The 23,740-nt window shown below is 33.9% G+C and overlaps 1 protein-coding gene across 1 annotated transcript in view; it reads right to left on the bottom strand.

Moving 5' to 3' along the window:
- Positions 1 to 23,740, bottom strand: part of raf1b (Raf-1 proto-oncogene, serine/threonine kinase b) — a 33,792-nt gene that overhangs the window by 4,947 nt on the left and 5,105 nt on the right. The window contains exons 2-12 of the mRNA XM_056468208.1: positions 20,113 to 20,342; positions 17,821 to 17,933; positions 16,665 to 16,767; positions 16,438 to 16,595; positions 13,720 to 13,806; positions 10,872 to 11,025; positions 10,702 to 10,726; positions 10,517 to 10,614; positions 9,354 to 9,471; positions 6,659 to 6,743; positions 4,949 to 5,125 (exon numbers count right to left, since the gene is read on the bottom strand). Of these exons, the coding sequence (XP_056324183.1) occupies positions 4,949 to 5,125; positions 6,659 to 6,743; positions 9,354 to 9,471; positions 10,517 to 10,614; positions 10,702 to 10,726; positions 10,872 to 11,025; positions 13,720 to 13,806; positions 16,438 to 16,595; positions 16,665 to 16,767; positions 17,821 to 17,933; positions 20,113 to 20,313 (1,319 nt within the window). The 5' untranslated portion in view covers positions 20,314 to 20,342. The remainder of the gene's footprint in view (positions 1 to 4,948; positions 5,126 to 6,658; positions 6,744 to 9,353; positions 9,472 to 10,516; positions 10,615 to 10,701; positions 10,727 to 10,871; positions 11,026 to 13,719; positions 13,807 to 16,437; positions 16,596 to 16,664; positions 16,768 to 17,820; positions 17,934 to 20,112; positions 20,343 to 23,740) is intronic.

Below are 23,740 nucleotides of genomic sequence, written 5' to 3'. Positions count from 1 at the left end.
ATATGACTTATAATTTTTTAAATATGATTTATAATTTTTAAATATGATTTATAATTTTTTTATATGATTTATAATTTTTTAAATATGATTTATAATTTTTTAAATATGATTTATAATTTTTAAATATGATTTATAATTTTTTATATGATTTATAATTTTTAAATATGATTTATAATTTTTTAAATATGATTTATAATTTTTAAATATGATTTATAATTTTTTAAATATGATTTATAATTTTTTAAATATGATTTATAATTTTTAAATATGACTTATAATTTTTTTAATATGATTTATAATTTTTAAATATGATTTATAATTTTTTTAATATGATCTATAATTTTTAAATATGACTTATAATTTTTTAAATATGACTTATAATTTTTAATATGATTTATAATTTTTAAATATGATTTATATTTTTTTAATATGATCTATAATTTTTAAATATGACTTATAATTTTTTAAATATGACTTATAATTTTTAATATGATTTATAATTTTTAAATATGATTTATATTTTTTTAATATGATGTATAAATTTTAAATATGATTTATAATTTTTAATATGATTTATAATTTTTTTATATGATTTATAATTTTTAATATGATTTATAATTTTTTAAATATGATTTATAATTTTTAAAATATGATTTATAATTTTTAATATGATGTATAATTTTTAAATATGATTTATATTTTTTTAATATGATGTATACATTTTAAATATGATTTATAATTTTTTTATATGATTTATAATTTTTTAATATGATTTATAATTTTTAAATACGATTTATACTTTTTTAAATATGATTTTTTTTATTATTTTATATGAATTTATATGATTCATAAAAAAACAATAAATAGATAAATATATGATTCATAAATAAATAAAATAAATATTTGATTCATAAATAAATATTTATATTGTATGAATCATTTAAATAGTTAAACAAACACATAATTTGTATAGTAATTACTCTGCAACTGAACTGCTGAGTTTATTTATAGCATTTAAGGCAAGAATATTATAAGTAACTGCACTTATTTGACCTAAAATTGAAAAGTAATCTGTTTCTGTACTTTACAGCGGATAGGTAATTTAATCACAGTAACTAATCACTTTGTAGCTAATTACAGCCGACAGTGCAGCTCACAGAGTTTATACTGTGTGTATCATCATTATGCAGGTAGAGAATACAGTCAGGCTTTAACTGATAAAAGCACCTCAGGGTTTACATATAAACAGACGGCTGCAGGTCTAAAAATAGCTGATGCTTTCATGCAGTGCACATGGGAATCTGAGCTGAAAATACACTGCTGTCAAACACTCAATGTGTGACACGCTGCTCCGTCTTAATTATATTACAGCGCAAAAACATTAAGAGAAGCTGGCTTTGAACACACTCAAACAGCCAAATTCATCAATAATCATATGAAGTAGTGTCTGGAATCAGTTAAACTCATATATATATATATATAATATATATATATATATATTAAATGCCTCTTCTGTTCTGCATGCTTTAAATGATCTACACATATCGGAGTGTTGGTTTAATGACGTTTTAACTTGTGAAGGTTTGTGAATATATGCATAGAGAATTTCCTTCATTTTATTTATTTACTTCATTATAATATTTTTCTATTTATTTATGTCTTTTTTTTATTATATTTTTTCTTTTTCCTCCCCTCCAGTCTTTGTGTGTTATTTTGTCTGTAATACTTGAAAATGTTATGTTTTTTTTTATTTTTATTTTTTACATTCAGTCTCTTCTGTTCACCAAGGCTGCATTTATTTGGTCAAAAATACAATAAAATATTATTTAAGAAAGTGAAATAATATTATCATCTAATATAAGTGTTTTCTATGTGGATATGTAGTCAAATGTAATTTATTTCTGTGATCCAAAGCTGAATTTTAACTTCAGTCTTCAGTAAAACAGATCTTTCAGAAATAGTGCTAATATGATTATTTGATGAAGAAACACTTCTGACTATTAATAACGTTCAAATGCTTCATGCATTTTTTGTGGAAACTATGAGATTTTATTTTTTGAGGACGTTTCTGATAAATGCTGATCAAACTACACTAGCCACAGGAGCTACTCGTACAGTTCTACTCAGCTGTCATCCAATCCATCCTCTGCACTTCAATCACCGTCTGGTTCGGCTCAGCTGCCAAAACCGACCTCCGTAGACTACAGCGAATAGTCCGGACTGCTGAACGAATCACTGGCCCAACCCTTCCTACACTTCAAGAACTGTACTCTTCCAGAGTGAGTAAAAGGGCTCGCAAAATCACTCTGGACCCCTCACACCCAGCACACTACCTGTTTGAACTGTTACCGTCTGGTCGGCGCTTCAGAGCACCAAGCACAAAAACAGCCAGACACAGGAAAAGTTTCTTTCCTCAGGCTGTCTACCTTATGAACAGTTAAATATCCCCCTACTGTGCAATAAATGTGCAATACTTTCTCATACGCACTTGTACACAGCACCTTATATCAATATACAATGCAATACTCTCTACATTCGCACTTGTACACAGCACCTTATAACCTGTATATTTATAACAATCTGTACATACAACTCAACATCCAGGTTTCTTCACTAACCGCATCTGTTTAATGTTCATCATTTTTATTTTTCAGATTTATTTTGTGTTGTTACTTGTCACTTTATGTACACTGGAAGCTTCTGTAGCCAGAACAAATTCCTTGTGTGTGTGAAGCACACTTGGCAATAAAACTGATTCTGATTCTGATCTACAAAGGTCTCTGTAAACTCTACTTTTCAGTATCAGATTGCTGTACAGTTTTAAAGGCAGTTACTCACCACATGCAAGCATTGACTTCTAGATAAGATTGCACTGGCTGTAATCTTCACAGCAGTAATGTATCATTTATTGCTAATCGGTGGTTTAGTTGTTCATTAGACACACCAAATTACTAAAGATACCAAAAATCATTGACACTTGATGACTGAAACTACTGAAACTGAACTGAACACATTTTCAGAAGCTCAGACTTCATGTTTACCACCAAAAAGCCCAAAACACACACAAAAACAACACACAAGATGATCAGCAAATGACAGAATTCAGATGAAACACACTGTTTAATATGAGCAGATGTGTACAGACGTCTGCAATAACACTAGTGTTGAAAGCTGATCCGGCTGTTCATTTCCCTAGTCTGACCATGCAGGGTTATTTGCTTAGTTGCATGTTTTAATTTGCATTTAACAAATAACAGCATTCATGGCTGCAACAGTCTGCTTGAGACGCATAAACCTGCTTTAAAGGGCCGCTACTGCACATGTTCACATAGGACACTTCATGAAGAGATGTTTGAGAATGTAAACTAGTTCAGATAAATGGAGTTATCAGTAGTCATCAGTAAGCCAGTCTTATACTTCCAGCACAAAGACATGCATGACTGAATATATTTACATAATGCCAGCCCACAGTCTTCATTGGTTGCAGATACGGTAACTGACACCTGCTGTAAGAAGTAGACCAATCACTAGAGAGACTGGGCCATCGGACCAATCAGAGCAGAGACAACTGACCAACCAGGGCTATCCGACCAATCAGGCCATCTTGCCAATCAGAGCAAAGCAAATCCCTCTAGCCAGTCAGAGCAAAGAGTCAACGAACCAATCAGAGCAAAGTAGAGACATTTAACCAATCAGAGAAGAGCAGGGTCGACTGACTAGTCATAGCAGAGTAGATCCACCAAACCAATGAGGTCATCTGGCCAATCAGAGCCAAGCAAATCCATCTGGCCAGTCAAAGCAAAGAGTCAACAAACCAATCAGAGCAGAGAAGAGCCATCCGACCAATCAGAGAAAAGCAGGGTCGACTGACCAATCATAGCAGAGTAGATCCACCCAAACAATGAGGCCATCCGACCAATCAGGGTCATCTGACCAATCACAGCAAAGCAAATCTATCTGGCCAGTCAGAGCAAAGAGTCAACGAACCAATCAAAGCAGAGTAGAGCCATCCGACCAATAAGGGTCATCTGACCAATCAGAGCAAAGCAAATCCCTCTAGCCAGTCAGAGCAAAGAGTCAACAAACCAATCAGAGCAGAGTAGAGCCATCCGACCAATCAGGGTCATCTGACCAATCAGAGCAAAGCAAATCCATCTGGCCAGTCAGAGCAAAGAATCACCGAACCAATCAGAGCAGAGTAGAGCCATCTGACCAATCAGAGAAGAGCAGAGTTGTCTGACCAATCATATCGTAGTAGATCCACCCAATCAATGAGGTCATCTGGTCAATCAGAGCAAAGCAAATCCATCTGCCCAGTCAAAGCAAAGAGTCAACGAACCAATCAGAGAAGAGCCATCTGATCAATCAGAGAAAAGCAGAGTCGATTGACCAATCATAGCAGAGTAGATCCACCCAACCAATGAGGCCATCCGACCAATCAGGGTCATCTGACCAATCAGAGCAAAGCAAATCCATCTGGCCAGTCAAAGCAAAGAGTCAACGAACCAATCAAAGCAGAGTAGAGCCATCTGACCAATCAGAGAAAAGCAGAGTCATTTCACCAATCATAGCAGAGTAGATCTACCACACCATTCAGGGTCATCTGACCAATCAGAGCAAAAAGTAGAGTCATCCAACCAAACAATCACCAACCAAACAGAACAGGCCAGAGTTTCCCAACCCTGTTCCTGAAGGCACACCAACAGTACATCACATGGAGTGTTAGAATAGGAAGAGATTGAAGAGCTGTACTGCTGGAGTGCCTTCAGGACAGGTTTGGAAACACTGGATCTTTGAATCAACTCTTCTAGACACGGTAAAGATCTGATGATGGATAGTCTGAGATCATTAAAGTGTTTTAAGATTGACCAAAATCAGGAACTTTTAAAACAGTAAAAAAAGTGCTGGTCAGCCGGTTTTCTGGTGTCCGGAGCTGTGCAACACTCACTCCATGCCCTGAGCCGTCTGTCTGGCGATGTCCATCAGCTGGAACATCTGGAAGTTTGTCTCCTGCACATGCAGATGTTTGTAGAGGCTGCTTCCCTCACACCACTGCGTCACAATGGCCAGGTTTACCTTCGTCATGTAGCCCATAAACAACACGATATTAACATGCCTGGTCTTCCTGCAGGAAAAACAAAGAGGAGAGTTCAGCGCCACGACTGCTGTCTGCTTTCACAGAAGCACAGAATAACACTAGCTGTGTTTCAAAACAAACATGCCTATTACATTTATGCCAAAACTGGAATATCGCATACATTTTTAGAGCATTTTCAAAATGTATGCGCATCTTGGCAGAGTAATCCACAATGCAGATAGAAATGGGTAAATGGAAACAGAGCTGATGTGAGATTGTGGAAGGGAGATTTAAATATAACAGGAGCGGTCAGGTCAGGAAGAAAACTGTTCAACAGATCACGCTATTATGTCTTTCTTTTCTTTTTAATTGATTTCAAACCTGTTTTAACACATTTTAATCTGTTTTTAATCATTTTCACACTTTTGCTTTAGACGTGACGTTATCGAAATACACATTCAGATGAAGCCTATTTGAACAAGGCTACGTTTGTTGTGCCGATCACTGAAAATGGACATTTTTAAAGATGATGCTGTTGTTGAAGAGATCTGAACAGTTTGGTTTATTTAGATTATTTAGAGCTGTTGATTAAATATGATGTAGCAGGCTTTATATGGTTGAGATGTAAACACTCTCTTTGTTTCTCAGTGTTTCTTTACTGTGACAGAGATTAAAGAGGTAAAACAGTAATGATAAAGTAACAAAGATTTGTAAATTTTTGTATATTCGCAGCAAAATAACACAAGAATTAATGCAAATATTGATGCAAATCTTTGAGAAACATCGCCAAAAAAACTGTTATTTTAGGTTGCAATCAGCAATTTTTTCCAGAAAAATACAGGAGGAATTGTTAAAACGCTATAAAATAAATAGCAGTGGTATAAACAGCATAATAATAACAATAGGCAGATCACATGAAACATTGTGATAAAAAAAATTTATTAACGCTGAGCAAAAATTAATCATAACCAAAATAAAACTTTTGCATCAAATTAATGCATGTGCACTGTGCATACATCAATACACACATGCATGCACATATTTAAAAAAAAAAGTTTATTTATATTTAGATATAAAATATATATATGCAATACATATGCAAATTATATATAAATTTAAATATCTATGTAAAAAATTATAAATAAATGTGGTGTGTGTGTGTGTATATATATATATATATATATATATATATATATATATATATATATATATATATATATATATATATATATATATAATATATAATAAATAATATATAATAAATATATAATATATATAATAAATAAATATATATAATAAATATATATAATAAATAAATATATAATAAATACACACACATTTATTATGTCAAAACAAATTTTTATTTTAGATATAATTAATTTGCCCAGCACTAATTCTTTGAACGGAAAGTAAGTTTTAAAACAACAAACACCACGACTCGGACAAAGAAATATACAACATTCCCTGATTTTGGAATAGACCTTTTAAATGTCCATAGCATTGCAGAAATCCCCTGACCCTGGTGAACGTTTCTCTAAAGTAGAATTTAATGATTTAACTGGGCCTTTCCTGCTGGTTTACCTGAGAACAGCCACTTCATTGCGAAACGCCTGCAACTGCTCCGGTGTTGGATTTATGACCTTTAAAATCTTCACAGCAACATCACCTGAAAATAAAGCGAGCAGGATTTATTTATACTCTGCTTTACATTATAAAGCTACTTCCTGAAGCTCAAATATCACAGCAAAGACAGCAGCACAATACAAGACACTCTGGATAAAAGTGTGCAGCAGATGCATGAACATACAGGTACATTTATAAAAGCATGGCAGGGAATATGCAATTAATCTGAATCATCAATATAACAAAGCAGGGTAATTTTAGGATCACTGAGTAAGTACCGCAGTTTTCAAAGGGTCAAATTCTTCACTAATAATATATTTGAATGAATAAATCTATTATTAGTATTAGTAGTAGTGGTAGTAGTACTTTTTAACACATTTATACATATGTATATATATATATATATATATATATATATATATATATATATATATATATATATATATATATATATATATATATATATATATATATATATATATATATATATATACACACAACAGTTCTGTCTAGTTCTTGAATCTGATTGGCTGATAGATGTGCAATATTCTGCCAGTAACAGCACTCGTCCAGCCTCTTCACCCTTCACCCTTGTGTATTACTCTGCCCACATACAGCAACAAGCAGAGGGCACTCTACAGTCTGACAAATATTGCAGCTGTTGGACAACAGAATATACTTTTGAGGCTTTTTTTAGTCATGAATGTAGTTGTTAAGATTGCAACTATGCAGTTTGTTTATAAGGATAGCGCCTATTTAAAAATCCTTATAATTTCTGAGAGACAGCGCGACAGCGGTCATTAGCCAGTCTTTGAGCAAAGACGGTTGATGATGTTCATCCACAAGATAGCAACAGGACCCCATAATAAGCCCTAAGAGAAAACCAGCGTAATTTCCAGCTGATCAAATCATTATTCAACAGGTAAGTGACTTTCTAAGTCGATCTCTCTCTTTTATATGTTGTAGTGCTGTGTTTATACCATAGTAATATTGTGATCGCCTGATTGCAACAGAGAAATACTGGGAAATCTCTGTATACTGATGGCATTTCATGCCGTTCAGCCTTATAATCTTAATATGTGAGCTAAATCAGCTGTTTGGTCATCACTTTAGACATTACGCTAGAGAATCATTCATACACTAGCTCTACAGTGACGTTGGTAAAGCAGCAGCGGTTTCTGCTGTTCTGACGTCAGCTGCAGATGTGAAGGAATAACAGAAGAAAGTAGTTCCTTTTGATTGTGATTTTTTTATTTGTTTATTTATTTTTTAATTGATGACCATGATAGCTTTTACTCCACTTAAAGCTCAAGTATACAGATTATTTGTTGTCTATTTATATATAGTTGAAGATTAAATTATTCGCCCTCCTGTGGAATTGTAATTATTTTTCAAATATTAAGAGCTGATTAACAGATGAGAGATCAGATTTTATGAATTTTTGCCCATAATAATTTCAATAACTTATTTATTTTCTCTTTGTCATGATGACAGCACACAATATTAGACTAGATATTCTTCAAGACACTAGTATTCAGCTTGAAGCTGCGGTCACACTAGAGTTTGAGCTTGCGAAATTCTGTTGTACGTCGCTGCGAAAAGGGGCGGGATTAAACAAGATGATTAGACATTAAAAAAAGCGAGAGATTGCTCCATGTTTTAAATTTCTGTCCAGAGAGGTCATGTTTTGATCCTCGATTGGTCTCACGCTGTCAAGTGATGCGATTTCGCAGGTCAGAGTTCACCAAGCTTGAACTGTGCACCGCAGCAACCTGCGAAATTTGACGCATGACCTTGCGTTTCTGGTCTGATGCATTCGCGTGCGTATGAATGGAAGTCTATGGGGAGAAAAGCCCAGTGTGACCGCAGCTTAAAGTGACATTTAAAGGCTTAACTAGGGTAATTAGGGTAAAGTTAGAGTAATTAGGCAAGTCATTGTATAACAGTGGTTTGTCTGGAGACAATAATAAAAAAAGATTTCCTACAGACGCTAATAACATTGACAATAATGGGTTATTTACACCATTTAACGTCACTTGAGAAATATTAGATATAGTTCACAATACTTTTGGCATACATGTATGATTTATATATATATAGTTGATTTATTTAATTAATTCCATTCAAGTAGTGAAACTTGTATAATGTATACATTCATTCCACACAGACTGATATATTTCAAGTGTTTATTTTTTTTATTTTGATGATTTTGATGACAATTAATGGAAACCCCACATTCAGTATCTCAGAAAATGAGAATATTGTGAACAGGTTGAATATTGAAGAGAGCTGGTGCCACACTCTGATCAACTCATTAACTCACAACACCTGAAGAGGCCTTTAAATGCTCTCTCAGTCGAGGTCTGTAGGCCACTCAATCATGTGGAATTCACTCATAATATTCACTCAGTTTTGTGGTGCTGCTTATGGTCTAAGCTAAATAGAAAAGTATAAAAGTAAAAAGTTTTCATTATAATGTTAAATCATACTCATAAATTGAAACACAGAAACTATGGTACAGAGAATGTCTTCTGGCTGACACAACTGCCTCTTTACACCCAATCTGTCCAAATACTACTGTAATAAAAAAAACTAGCAATAACATACTAACTAACGAGAAATACATGAAATGGTGAAGAGAAAGGACTCTTACCATGCCATTTCCCTTTGTAAACCGTGCCAAAAGAGCCTGAGCCGATCCTGGAGAGCAGAAGCACCTCAGTGGCCTCGATCTCCCAGTAGTAGCTGGAGTCTCTCTTCTCTCGAGGACGCTAACACACAAACAACAATAACTTTAACTACAGCGCACACAAAACTGATTCAATGCATGACCGCTCACTTAAATATACCTACTTAATCTCTTAAAGCTTACTTATACAAAGCTTATACAATTCAAACTTTTTTTATTTCCAAATAAAAACTCAAAGCTGTGAGAATTACGAGCTTAACTTGAAATTGTATGACATAAACACACACATCTGTGAAGAAAAGCCTGAAAACGTTGAATTGGAAAATATAACATAGGAAGAAATTCAATATATTAACTTTAAAAAAACATCTGAATTGTGAGATGCAAACAATTCTGTAAAGCACAGTCTGAATAGTGAGATTTAGATTTTTATTTCAAGTCAAAAGTTTCTGTAGCTGAAGCAAAAGAAAAAATAACGTGCAAATGATTAATTCAGAATTATGAGTAAAGCAGTAAATTCAGAGTGCTATCTCGGTATTCAGAGAAAGCAAGTCAGCAATAGAAATTAAAGGTACGAACTGACAATTGTGAGAGAGAAAACGTCAGAACTTTAGCACTTACATCTTATATTTCAGTGTTTTATATTCATACAAGGGAATAAACGAGCTTCAATAGAAATGTCATGCAATGAAAATAATAATAATCTGTTCTACACACCTCCTCAGATCCTGAAATCATGTTTAAACTACCCTATAAAACATGATTAGTTGACTTTACTTTATATAGTTAGTGGACCATTGCCTCTGAAGCGATTATATGACTTTATAAAGAGGGAAAACTCGATGCTGTTAAAGCGATTAGTTAACTTTACTTTAAAAACTGAGTGAGCATGTTGCCTTAACATTATTAAGAACATGAAGTGTGTACATGATTATAAAAATTAAGTCCACTTAATTTAGTTGCAACAGGTTTACTCACATTTTTTAAGTGACTAACTGCTTTTTACAGTGTACATTACTAAAGTAAATAATATAAACTTTGTTTGAAACACTGGATCATTTTTCATTATTATTCAGTTGTAATTTCCCATCAAGTTTTACAGTAAAGTGGATGTTCGTGTCACTTACGATTCGTTTTTCCTGAGTGTTACTCGAAGGCGCTTTCTCCCTGTGAGCTGGAGCCGGGGTTTTGGACCATTCGGTCGGGCTTAAATTTTGAGGGCTTCCTGTGACAGATAAATGAGGTGTGTAAACACACATTTCAGCCTCAGCTTCACAATCAAATCTGAAGGAAATCATGAAAAACCCTTTACCTGATTCATCATGCCTTAAGGCTTCCTATAAATGAAGAGGGAAGCACCATTTTAGCACATGGACATTTCGAGATATGCAATAATAGTTCAATTAAAGAACTAAAAGGCATTAATGATGATCATTTTTGAACATTAAAGTGCTGTGAGAAAGCGAGGTACTGGTGGATTACCTGATAAGCAGCTTCATCGACTGGCTGGGTTGTGCTCACCATGTGGACGTTGGGTGTGGAGGTGGACAAGACTTTATGGCCCAGAGAAACTCCAGGGGACGGCAGGGGTGTGATGTAGTTTAATGCATTTGGCGTTGAGTATCTGTGATAGGGACTGGAGAAGTGTTGAAAGTCAGAAAATGCAGGAATTGTGCTTTTCTGAAGGGTGTGAGTGAGTATTTTAGCTCAGATCTGTCCATTTTCATATTGCTGCTTTTTGAGCACTCTCATAACAACAACTCTTCAGGTGATTATGTAGATTAAAACACACAAATGAGCAGCATATTGGCACTCTGGTTCCATCGTATTGAGGAAATTTGAGGAAAACTCATCTACTCGCATGTAAACTCTTCTACTCACTAGTAAACTCTTCTACTCACTAGTAAGCTTATCTTCTCATCAGTAAACTCATCTACTCACTTGTAAGCTCACCTACTCACTAGTAAACTCCTCTACTCACTAGTAAACTCTTCTACTCACTAGTCGACAGCTAAACTCATCTACTCACTAGAAAACTCTTCTACTCACTAGTCAACAGCTAAACTCGTCTACTCACAAGCAAACTCTTCTACTCACTAGTTGACAGCTAAACTCGTCTACTCACTAGTAAGCTTATCTTCTCATCAGTAAACTCATCTACTCGCTTGTAAGCTCACCTACTCACTAGTAAACTCTTCTACTCACTAGTCGACAGCCAAACTCATTTACTCACTAGTAAACTCCTCTACTCACTAGTCGACAGCTAAACTCATCTACTCACTAGTAAACACATCGACTCACTAGTCAACAGCTCAACTCATCTACTTGCATGTAAACTCATCTACTCACTAAACTCATCTACACATAAGTAAACTCATCTACTCAACTAACCCTAATCCATCATGATGACAAGATGGAAAAGTGTACACTATTCTCACAGCAGTGTCTGTCTATGTAAAGTTTCAATAGTTCTCTGCCTAAAGTAAGTGCACTGGAAATGTGTTCACTTTAAAAACAGCAAAACTATCATCTGTGATCATCAGTGTCATTCCTCAAATGCTGATGCAGAGTTTCACTCACACCGAAGGGGGGAAATTCCTTTAAATCTTGACTGGATGTTGAAACATGAGTTTCTCCAGCTTTCTAAAGCCAATCTTTTCAGAAGGTTATCAGCAAATACCACCCTCCACTATTTAGGACTTACAATTATACAATACAGCTAAACATTAGGTCAGACTGAAACATCATGTGGCTGATTATAATGGCCATTTTCTGAAGCAACCTATATTTGATGACAAAAGGAAAACACCCAAAATATAAATAACTACAAGCGTAACTCAATATCATAGAGACAAAAAGAAAACAAAGGGGCATTTTGACTTGTCTGGATTTTGGGTGGACTTGTTGGGTCAGTTCACAAGATTTGAGCTAAATATAGACAGAGGGATAGATTACCTCTAGGGATGCACCGAAACGATAATTCTCGGCCCAAACCGAAAAAGAGGAAACCAAAACTGGAAACCGAAATAAATTATGCCAATTACTAGTTCCACTGCATTTACGGCTATGAATGTGTACTCACCTTAGTCTGATCAAGGCATTGCAAACATTAATATTAAAGTTTCAAAAGAATAAATCAATTACAAATCAAATAAATATATTTATTTAGCACACTGCAACAATGGGTTACCATCACTTATAGGGACGGTGACTTCAGTCAGTCAGATGTAGCTGTTGAGTGGTTGAGCTCTTCATCTGACTGACATTTGAGAAAGATTTGAGAGAGAGTATTTAAATACAGCCAGCGCATGAATAATATTATTGTCAAATCTGAAAAATATCTAGCAGAAATATGGCTACAGTCTGATAGACACATAGCTAATATAGTAGCCTATTGCCAAGTTTAGACTGCATGATTTTAGCCCAGCGTTTTATTCGCCGACAGGTTGAGAGATCACCAACAAATGCCTGGAATCACAGGCAAAACGGTGCATGTTCACGCGAGTAACACTCACACAGTGTGAACTATCAGAGACATGATCTGAGAGAATCAGTGACTACATTTACATGGATATCAGTAATAAACTATTTGGCTTGATCTTATTAAGACAATAATAAGATGAAGGCGTTTACATGAGCTGCTCTTTGAACATTCCTTTCATGATCCTGTTTTACATGTTATAACTCATAATTTGATTAACGTCATCGCGTCATCGTAATCAGAGTATTGTCTTAATGGTATTAAAATCGAATTATTGGCGTCCATGTAAACGTACTCACTGACGAGTCGTCGACACCCGTCAGATATTTGACATACTAAATATCTGGAGCCATTCAAAATCACGCCGTGTGAAAATAACATTGACGATTACCTACAGCCAATGAGAGAGGCCAGCGGGAGGTTGGGGGAGGAGTTACGAAGGTATAGACCACAATATCAACAAGCATGGCTTCACTTCAGAAAAGAGCTTCTATTGGTCTATTTGGAGCAAAGAAATGGAGGAAAAACTCGTGTAAATTTGTCAGCAGCATCCGTGTGTGTTTGTAATATCCATCGCTGTCTGGATCATTTCACGTGCACGCTGCTTTATTTCCGCATTCAAGTAACGACCTGAACGCTGATCAAGTACAGTGAAGTGCAGAGGGTCAGGATAGATGGAATAGACACGCCACACACATGCTGCTTCAGACAACACATGCAGGCTACGAGTTCTGTTACTGTTTCGCCATGTTGTTTCGGTGATAAAAATCTTTCAGCCAAATTAATTTTCAGTGGCCGAATATTCGGTGCATCCCTAATCACCCTATATTCATATATAGTTATGTTTACCTGAAGGAGAATCTAGAGTTTTGCATGCGACGGGACGAGAGCGGAGGGAGGGTCAGAGTCCCGTTCTCTCCGGGAGTCGGGAACAGTCTGGAAAAAAAACAGAAAAGCTCTGAATACACCAACATAACAGAGTAAACAGCACAGATATTATATTCAACATGATCTGTTCTTCAGACTGCACAGATATCACTGAGACAAGTGGAGTTTGATGCACTGGTGTTCTAATAAATGAGCTGCGCCTCAGTAGACCAAGACCAAACGCAGTGAACGCGCTGGCTTCTGGAGGCGTGAGACAGTATTCAATAATACTGAAGCACTATGATGACGGACTGACTGAGGCCTTTTACAATCAGCACAACAACATTTCACATCTGACACAATGGAGAGCTGGAAATCAACAATAATGACACAGAGACCCTCACACACACATACACACATGTATATCTGATCAGCATCTGTCAAAAACTAAACCAGTTTTTGATAGAGATTGTTTGGTAAACGTGTTTCTGTTGCAGTTTCTGTTCATTTTTCTTATTGGATAAAAGGTTTGCCTAAACAGTTGTGTGCATGAGTGCAGATTTACTAGATATCTGCACATCTCGGCATCTCCGTTAATCATTTTCTTATGCGATATTCCAGAATACACATAAACATAGGTGGATGGACACAGCTACTGAGATCCACTAAAAATGAAGACATCAAGTTAAGAAAATAAACATTTTTGGCACATTATTTGTTCTACAGAAATTCTTCTTTAAATATATTGGTAGCTGTGTATAAAGTTGGGACAACACGATGGCGCAGCGGGTAGCACAATCGCCTCACATCAACAAGGTCACTGGTTTAAACTTGTTGTGAAGGCGTTCTAAGAATGAGTATTATGATACACATGTAATGCTCATACTGCAGTATATGTAATGTTCATACTTCCCTCATTTTAGTAAATATATTAACTATCATTAACTTATGAAACCATATATTAAAGTGTGCCCAAATTATCTTTGGTAGCTCTAAATCAAAAGACATGAAAAGCGTAAAAATGTATATAGATATGAATTAAAAATGCTTTTTTTCCACTTTTGAACTGTCACCATTGGACTTTAAGGAATGACGTTATTAATAAACTTAATTTATGTGACATTTCTGCTCCAAATGTCATGTGGAAAAATGCCAATTTAATTGCTTCAACAAAATAACATATTACCATGTTATTTTTTCCCTTTATTTATGACTCTTTCAACTGGAAAAAGATTTTAAGGCACTTCTTTCTGAACTTATTTATTGGAACGTTTTTGTTTACAAAGATTCTGCATGAACTACTCAATGTCAAATCTGTAAATGGATTCATGAGGATTCTCCTTGGTGTAATGCTAGAAAACATCATAATTAATCATCTTTTTGATATATTCCAGCATGGTGAGCTGAAGAAAGAAGCTTTGTACTGTGTATTGGCTGATTTTCATTGATACTCATCTGCAAAGCTCACAGTGCGAGCGCCTTTATGCAAAACTATTTCTGTTCATCAAGAGACTTCCCTTGAACTACATCTACATGTTTATCTACACTTCAACAGGGGAAAAACGCTCAGAATACCTCACACTAAACAGAAAATCAGCCCTTGAAGCGCGGCTACACATATTAAAACATGCAAACTGCAGATCAAAAGTTAGTAAGACTAGCTAAGACATTCACGTTGTTTAGTTTTGTTGTTTCTTCACTCGGTAAAGCTTCAGTTACTTGATGTAAAATATTAGTTTTAAACGTGAAAGCATTTTAAGGTCAAACACAGGTGAATGCTAATATTTGTTAAGAATGCAACATATTGCTGTGACGTAGAGTCATTATTCCAGACTTCTGTGTCACTTGAACCTTCAGAAAGAATTGTAATATAATTTGATGATTATGTTGAATACAGTTGCACTGCATCACAATCTGCAAATCTTTTAATTAATCTTTTAATGACCATACATTACTGTACACACAGTTTATTAATCAAATCAGTGCAGCTTTTCTCGGCAGAAGAAACCTCTTTCAATAACATTAAAGGCTAACTTGAGTTCTTACAGTTATAGGCCTTAAAAGGAGGCAAACAAGCAATTTATTAAGGTTAAACTTCCCTAAAAGTGAAGTACGCATTTCATTCAGGGCTCTACTGACAAATTCTATAAAACCTGGACCAACATTCGCACTGACTCTTTGACCTCATTAGATTCTGACTGTTCAATTCTGAGATTGTCAAGGGGTAAACTTGTCTTTATGTTGTACTGTGCGATCTGCTCGTGTCAGTATTTCCCCTAAATTGTACTCATGCCATTTTCTTTTCCTCTTTTTTTTTGTAATTTTTATTACATTTCTGGACCATATACTTTAATATATAGTTTCATTGTTTATTTAGTGTACATTTAAAAGAGTCTGTATGGATCTCTCATACGATTCTTATTCCTCCCGAGAGGTTTGTGGATGGCTGTGGGTACATAACGTTGGATAGTTCTAGTTTGAACTTGGGGGTTCTGTGTTGTGTTTTTCTATATTTTATCTGTCTATGCAAGAAAGTACTTATTAAAATATGACTCTACAATGTAGTTCTTGATCAACTATAAGCTCTCAAATTTACAACAGGATGAATAAAATAAAGCTGAACTGACACTGCAGATGCTACAATGCGACTCTTGTGGATTTGCAAACTGCGGTCTCGATGCTGAAACCATATATACTCACAGGAGCTGGCGAATGTTGCTCCAGTCCACACACATGGTGGGCACTTTGGTGCTGCAGTGCTCATGAAACTTGTATCCGCACGTCTGACATCTGAAGCCGTGCAAAAGAAACTTCTGACAGATGTCACAAAAGGCCAACTTCAAAAAGGTTTTGCGTACCTGTTAAGAGGACGGTCACATGTTAGAGCGATGCTGAAGACTCGATTCAAACAGGTTATAGAAACTCACAAAATTGTGCGTCGTCAATGGCACGTGATCTAAGACTTCAACCAGCAGCTCCTCTCCGACCAGTGAGGTAGAATCAGTGCTCCAGTCCATGCGCAGCTTCTTACTGCACAGAAAGCAGAGTTCACATTAACTGAGGTGCAGGCTTATAATCAGGCCAAGACTTTTACTGTGAATAACACAGAATACTGGTGTGAAAAAGTATTCACCCCCTTCAAGTCAAGTCGAGCTTTACTGTCATTACGCTACATGTGTGCACATAAAGTGGAACATGTCTAAACTAGTGCTGGGCTAAAATGAATCAGGATTAAACTCATCTAAAATAAAAGTTTGCTTTGACATAATTTAAGTGTGTGTACTGCGCATATTTATTATATATATACTAGTCTAAACATATATAAACAATCCTAAATATAAAGACAACACTGGACGTAGGAGCAATTTTTAAAACCTACACATATTAACATACTAGAGCAGTAATCTCACTACACACATACTATAAATGTACAATATATGTACTATATTCAATCAGTATTTAGCAAATGCACAGCTTATTCAGAGTATCCCTGCAGTAGGGCTGCTGCGGTTATTAAATAACTGTCTAAATTATGGTTATTTAATATAAATGTGGTTATTTCAGAATGACTGCAGTTGCTGCAATTCCTTTAACACACCAAATATTGAGGAAAATTTTTGCATTTTCACTCATTATAATTACAAATATGAACATATAGTTTCAGATGTATTAACTATAACATTATTTACTGTGTATTTTCATATTTTCCCATTTATTAGATTGCTGTATGAGCCCCAAAATAGTTAATTGTCAATATACCAAATCAGGCATTCAACTGCCTAATCGAAATTAATTACAGATGACTGTCAGACAAATTTCATTATAATGACAGCCCTAGCCTGTTTTTAATATCATGTTAAACATCACCAAGGGAATCATAAATATGAGCTGGTGAAACTTAATACTAATCCGCATCAGCCATAAGAATCTGTAGAAATCAGTTTTAACATTCAATCATATTTTGTGTCCTTCATGTTGACGGTTTCATCCTAACAGTAAAGACAGTATGATAAACACTAGTTAATCTATCACACTTGTAAGTCACTCTCATTGTATTATTTAATTTCTTATTTCACAACTTACACTGAATGTTCTCGCTGAAGCTTGAAAACAGCACAGCATTCTGGCTGAAGACCTCGAACTTTCAGGGCTTTGATGAGGCAGTTGCGCAGCGTCATTCCTGCTCGCACGTTCACCTATTACAACACAATTCAACATATTTAATATTTCAATAGAAATGAGCAGCATCCTGAGCTACACAGATCAACACATGCTTATGAAAGTAATATTACAGATGGCATTGTGTTTTATTTAGCCATATTTTTCTTGGATCTGTAATCATCTGGGTTTTTTTTTATATTTTATTTATGTTTATTTATTTATTTTTATAATATTAATCATACATTTGTACTCAAGTTCTAAATAAAGTGAATATGATCACATATGAATGATTGCACAGCAAAAAACAATAAAGCACAATAATCTGGAGGTGGAGTAAGCAAAGTAATGAGGTAAATAAAATAAATCAATAATGTTTTTGCTTTGAAATAAGATTGTTTTGCTTGTTTTAAGGAAAAACTTTGCATATTATTTCTAAAAACAAGCCAATATTTTGGGTTATTCTAGAAAATGCTTCATGGTAAGCCTGCACAATATTGGAAAAATCTGACATTGCGATACTTTATTTTCCTGCCATACGAAACAGTTTCACCAGGTGGTTTGATTGCAATGTTTTTCTGGAGAGACTAATGGGATTCAGGTACAGAAATTGAATAATCAATCACACTGCTAAATCAAATAAATATTATGTTTTACTTTCAGAGCTAATGGGTCAAATTTAAGTTAATATTAAAACAAGTAAAAAAAATCTACCAATGGGTTAAAGGTGGAGTAGGCAATCGTCTTCAGAAACATGTATTGTTGTGCTGGTTGAAAGTCTCTTCACATTCCAATAGTAATGATTACAGTAAATGATCTGAATGTATTTATATATTCTGATCAAATGCTCAATCTAATTTTTTTAAACTCCTGAATCAATATTGGAGTGAGTTTTGCATGCTGGAAAAAGGACGACACCATGGCTGAAGTATTTCTGTCAGACAGGCAATGTTCTGTTTTAAACTCTTTTAATCACACAGAGCTGATGTAGATTGTGTTGTTATAAATGGGTTATATACACAGAAGTGTTGTTCAGCCACTGAGATCTCCCGGTGAAAGATTGATGAGACTATTTTCAGTTTCATAAGGTCCTTTTACAGCATCCATAATGTAGATTTATATTGAGTTTAACAACAAAACATCAGTAAATAGCCCTATTCTGCCTATGTCAGCCTGATATTGTTCACAGCTACTCTGAATATTCAGTCTGAAATAGCATGCAAGTATGGTTTAGTAATAAGTGTAAATCCTGCACGCCGCTGGCCAAACACTAATTCTAATTACATTTCTAACTGGTGAATGACATGAACTAGTGGATTGTCTGCTGTGCGTTCGTGTTTCAGGAGGCGTGGCTTTGGACAGCAGGGGTGGGACTGTGTTTCGAAGATATTATGCTAACCGGTTAGCATTTTGGCAGATCACCTACTGCACCTTTAAGTAAAATAATCTTGTTTTTGGTTTCGAATATTAAATTTCTGGACTAGAAACAAGACAAAGTTTCTCAAATATAATTCAGACTCAACTTTGCATGTTCTGCGACGTGACTATTGCAAGTGTGTACATTGCCATTTCGATGCTGAAACGATATATTAAGCAGCTCTACTTCTTGGTTGAAGAATTTTTTGATATTTAAACTAGAAAAACTCTAAGAAAAGCATTAGTATATGTTTGAGTATATACTTTATATGTAATAATAATAATAATAATAATAGCAGCCATATACATGTGGTCAATAAACTATTAAGAGAATTAATTTAATTAATTAATATACAGAAAAGGTACTGTGATCTATATCATTATCAGTACACAAGATGACTTTTATCATGATATCGCCCAGCCCTATTTCCATACCAATATCTTAAAATTATATATTAGCACGTACAGTGTCTGTTTTAGTCAGTAAAATGTATGAAAATGTCCTATTTGAACCCCTTGAGAAGATACCATCCCTGTGAGAGTACATTTATACCTTTATTTCAGATTACTACACAGTTTTAAATTATCTTTTAAATTCTGATGTGGTTATTTTAAAAATAATATTATAATATATACATAAAATGAACAGCCTAATGTTTTTTATAGGAAATAAGCCTGATATCAAGCAGGACTGAGCTTACATGATTGATTCATGTCGACTTGTCAATAATGGAATCCACCCTAACCCAAATCCAATGCAGTAATGTACACATAAACGAGCCCTGGCTGTCAGAGTTTTACCACGGTGCGCTGTTTGTTGGGCAGGAAGACGCGGATGGTGCTGCTGGTCTTGGAGTCTGGGATTCTGCCATCGTCTGATAATCTGCGGTATGGGAAGGTCTTGAGGATGCTGGGAGACATGCAGGAGTCCTCGAATACTGAGTCTTTGCACCCAAAGCCGTGACTGCTGAGGCTCTTCCAGGCCCCCTGAAAATGCTCCATGACGGCGGACAGCGGCTCACGGCACCGATCTGACAGCAAACACACACACACACAAAACATTCACTGTAATTTTGATTTTAGCTTGAAAAAAGTTCCATTAATGGAGATAAAACAATTATTGCATCAAATCCGCCCCCACATGCGTTCCTCTGCAAAGCTCAGTTTCACAGCAAAATCAGTAAAAGCGTGTACTATTATGTGACTTTAGCTGTACGGGACGAGCTTCATTATTAATGTGTGTTCCAATCATTCATGATTTTAAAAGAGAACTCATGCTGTTGTGTGTGTGCGCTGAGCCTCATATATGAACAGAACACACACACACACACACACACCACCTTAAAGTGAGCACTTTAATGCTCAAATACATGCAAAAATGTGTCTAACACAGCACTTAGTGATTATTCACATTAGCCCAATAGTCATAACAAATGGAGTATTACTGCACAGAGTTAATGAACCTATAAACAGTGACTAAATCTTCAGGTCAGGTTAACATGTGAAAATGTAAATGTTTGGAAATTAATCACCTATTGAGTCTTCAAGCAATTGTTGATGTGATGAATAACTAATCCAACAATCTGAATATTCTTAAAAGCACTCTAAAAGTATAAATAATCATTATTTAATGTATTTTTTTATGTCTCCATGATATTAATATTGTGCATGTTCTTGATGATAATATACTGAATTATTCAACATCTGCATACATATTTTCATCCATTTCTCAGTGAATATAAACAATAATAATAAGTTTGGTCACTGAACATCTTTAGGAATAGAGAGATAATACATTTAAGCACAAAGTTATTTCAAAACAAACTACAAAGCTACAAAATTCTAATTTAATTTTATCATTTTAATCTTTTCTCCAGATTTTTCATGTTTTTTCCCAAACATCTTAATATGTGTGTGCTCATTTTTGCACTGTGATCTTCAGTTCTTTTGTCAGATTAGTTGGTTAATCTAATGTACATGCATTAATATATAACTGTAGAGCATCCTGTAGAAAATATGAATGTTAAAGTGAGATGAGCAATTCCATGCAAATGTCAACCGTACCATGAAAACAAGTTCTCCAAAACTGTATGGTACTGTAAAATACTCAAAAATGACAATGGTTTCAGCATCAATATCGCAATGTTGAGTTGGAATCATAGTTCACCAGGAGCTACAGAACACATGCTATTTGTGAAGTCACTGCTTAATTTAACCATAATTTGCATGTATTTTTAAGGCCTGTGACTGAGAATTTCAAGAAAGTTTAAAACATTTGGGCCCAAGAAATGATGATGTTTGGAGATGTAACAGAGGAATTGCATTTATTATATGATTTATGCAAAAAAATGTACATCATTTTAATCTTGTTTATAGTCCAAATATCTACATTTCAAAGCAAAAATAAGGTTAGTTCTCTTATCCCATTGGCTCCTATTCCTTCTGAAGGTGAAAACAAACCAGTCTTTGTACTTGATCTAATCATTTTTAAACATTTGGAATTGAAATGAGATGAAGCATTTTTTTGCATTATGATTACTACATATCTATACCTTAATACTAGTTAGACTCCCCAGAAAACTGTCTGGGGAAATTGTATTCATATTGCACTACATATATATATTTATTTATCAAAGAAAAAAAAATAGATAAATAAATAAATAATACACATATATATATATATATATATATATATATATATATATATATATATATATATATATATATATATATATATATATATATATATATATATATACATATATATATATATATATATATATATATATATATATATATATATATATATATATATATATATATATATACACACATATATACATATACATATATATATATATATATATATATATATATATATATATATATATATATATATATATATATATACATACATACATACATATATATATATATATATATACATATATACATATATATATATATATATATATATATATATATATACACATATACATATATATATATATATATATATATATATATACATATATATATATATATATATATATATATACATATATATATATATACATATATATATATATATACATATATATATATATATACATATACATATATATACATATACATATATATACATATATATACATATATATATATATGTATATGTATATATATGTATATATATGTATATGTATATATATGTATATGTATATATATGTATATGTATATATATATGTATATGTATATATATATATATATGTATATGTATATATATGTATATGTATATGTATATATATATATATATATATATATATATATATATATATATATACGTATATGTATATATATATATATGTATATATGTATATATATATATAGCAGTATCAGATTTTTCATGCATTTATCATGCACTGCCAATGTTTTCAAACAATTACATTTGATTCACCAAAGACACAAAAGTGCCAATTTCACATGTCACATCCATAACCAAGCTTTCCCTCATGAATGCAAAAAGTTAAAATAAAATAAAATCATTCATGTTTGTTCTACAAACTCTTCTCCTTTTGATTATTCTTTCGGGTTGTGGAGTTTAATTCACAGAATTTCCACAAAGTATGTTGTGTTCAGTAAACTCACAGACTTTTTTGGTCACATCCATAGCGAAAGTTCATTTCCCTCGATTAAACTATTAAAAACGTTTACAGATCGACATTTTTCTGATCCCAGAACTCTGTGGTAAGGAAATATATGAACAGATGTTTCAGTATAACGATAACATTTCTCTGTGAATTTATATTTGTATTTTTTTCTGTAAATGTCACGCAACTGCTCAGATCTGTGAGCGGTAAACTCATTTAGGCAGAGCACACTGATATGTAAGAAACACACCGAGCTCAGGTCTGAAAAGAGCACACGAAACACAATATACGGGTCAAAAATCACAGTTTCCTGCTCTCGTTACTCTGGAGCAGCTTTGAAGTGGGTATTGTTGTATTGGTAATGCGAGTACGTGACCTCCAGCAATGAGTCGCTTAAAGTTCAGAAACAAGGTCATCTCTGAGGATTCGTTTGATGCCATGGGATGCAGTTTCACTATTACTGTTACTGTAAACTTTATAGTCCCTTTATTTTGGGGTGATCTGTTCAGCACACACATTAAACAACATTAATCAGAGCAACACTACAGCTCACAACACAAATAACTGCACCCGGCAAACACCAGCATTCAAAAGAACATGCCAATATTTTCCAGAATAATAATAGCATGATAATATTTTGAGGGTTATTATTATTCATCAACATGAAGCGCACACTTCTGCTTTACAGAATCAACTCCATCAATCTAAAATGATCAATTCTTATATTCAATTCTTATCTAGTGAAATTGCATTCCTATCGCAATATATAATCGCAAAATAAA

The sequence above is a fragment of the Danio aesculapii genome, chromosome 11 (assembly GCF_903798145.1).
Source record: "Danio aesculapii chromosome 11, fDanAes4.1, whole genome shotgun sequence".
Taxonomy (NCBI): domain Eukaryota; kingdom Metazoa; phylum Chordata; class Actinopteri; order Cypriniformes; family Danionidae; genus Danio; species Danio aesculapii.
This window is presented reverse-complemented; position numbering and strand designations above follow the sequence as displayed.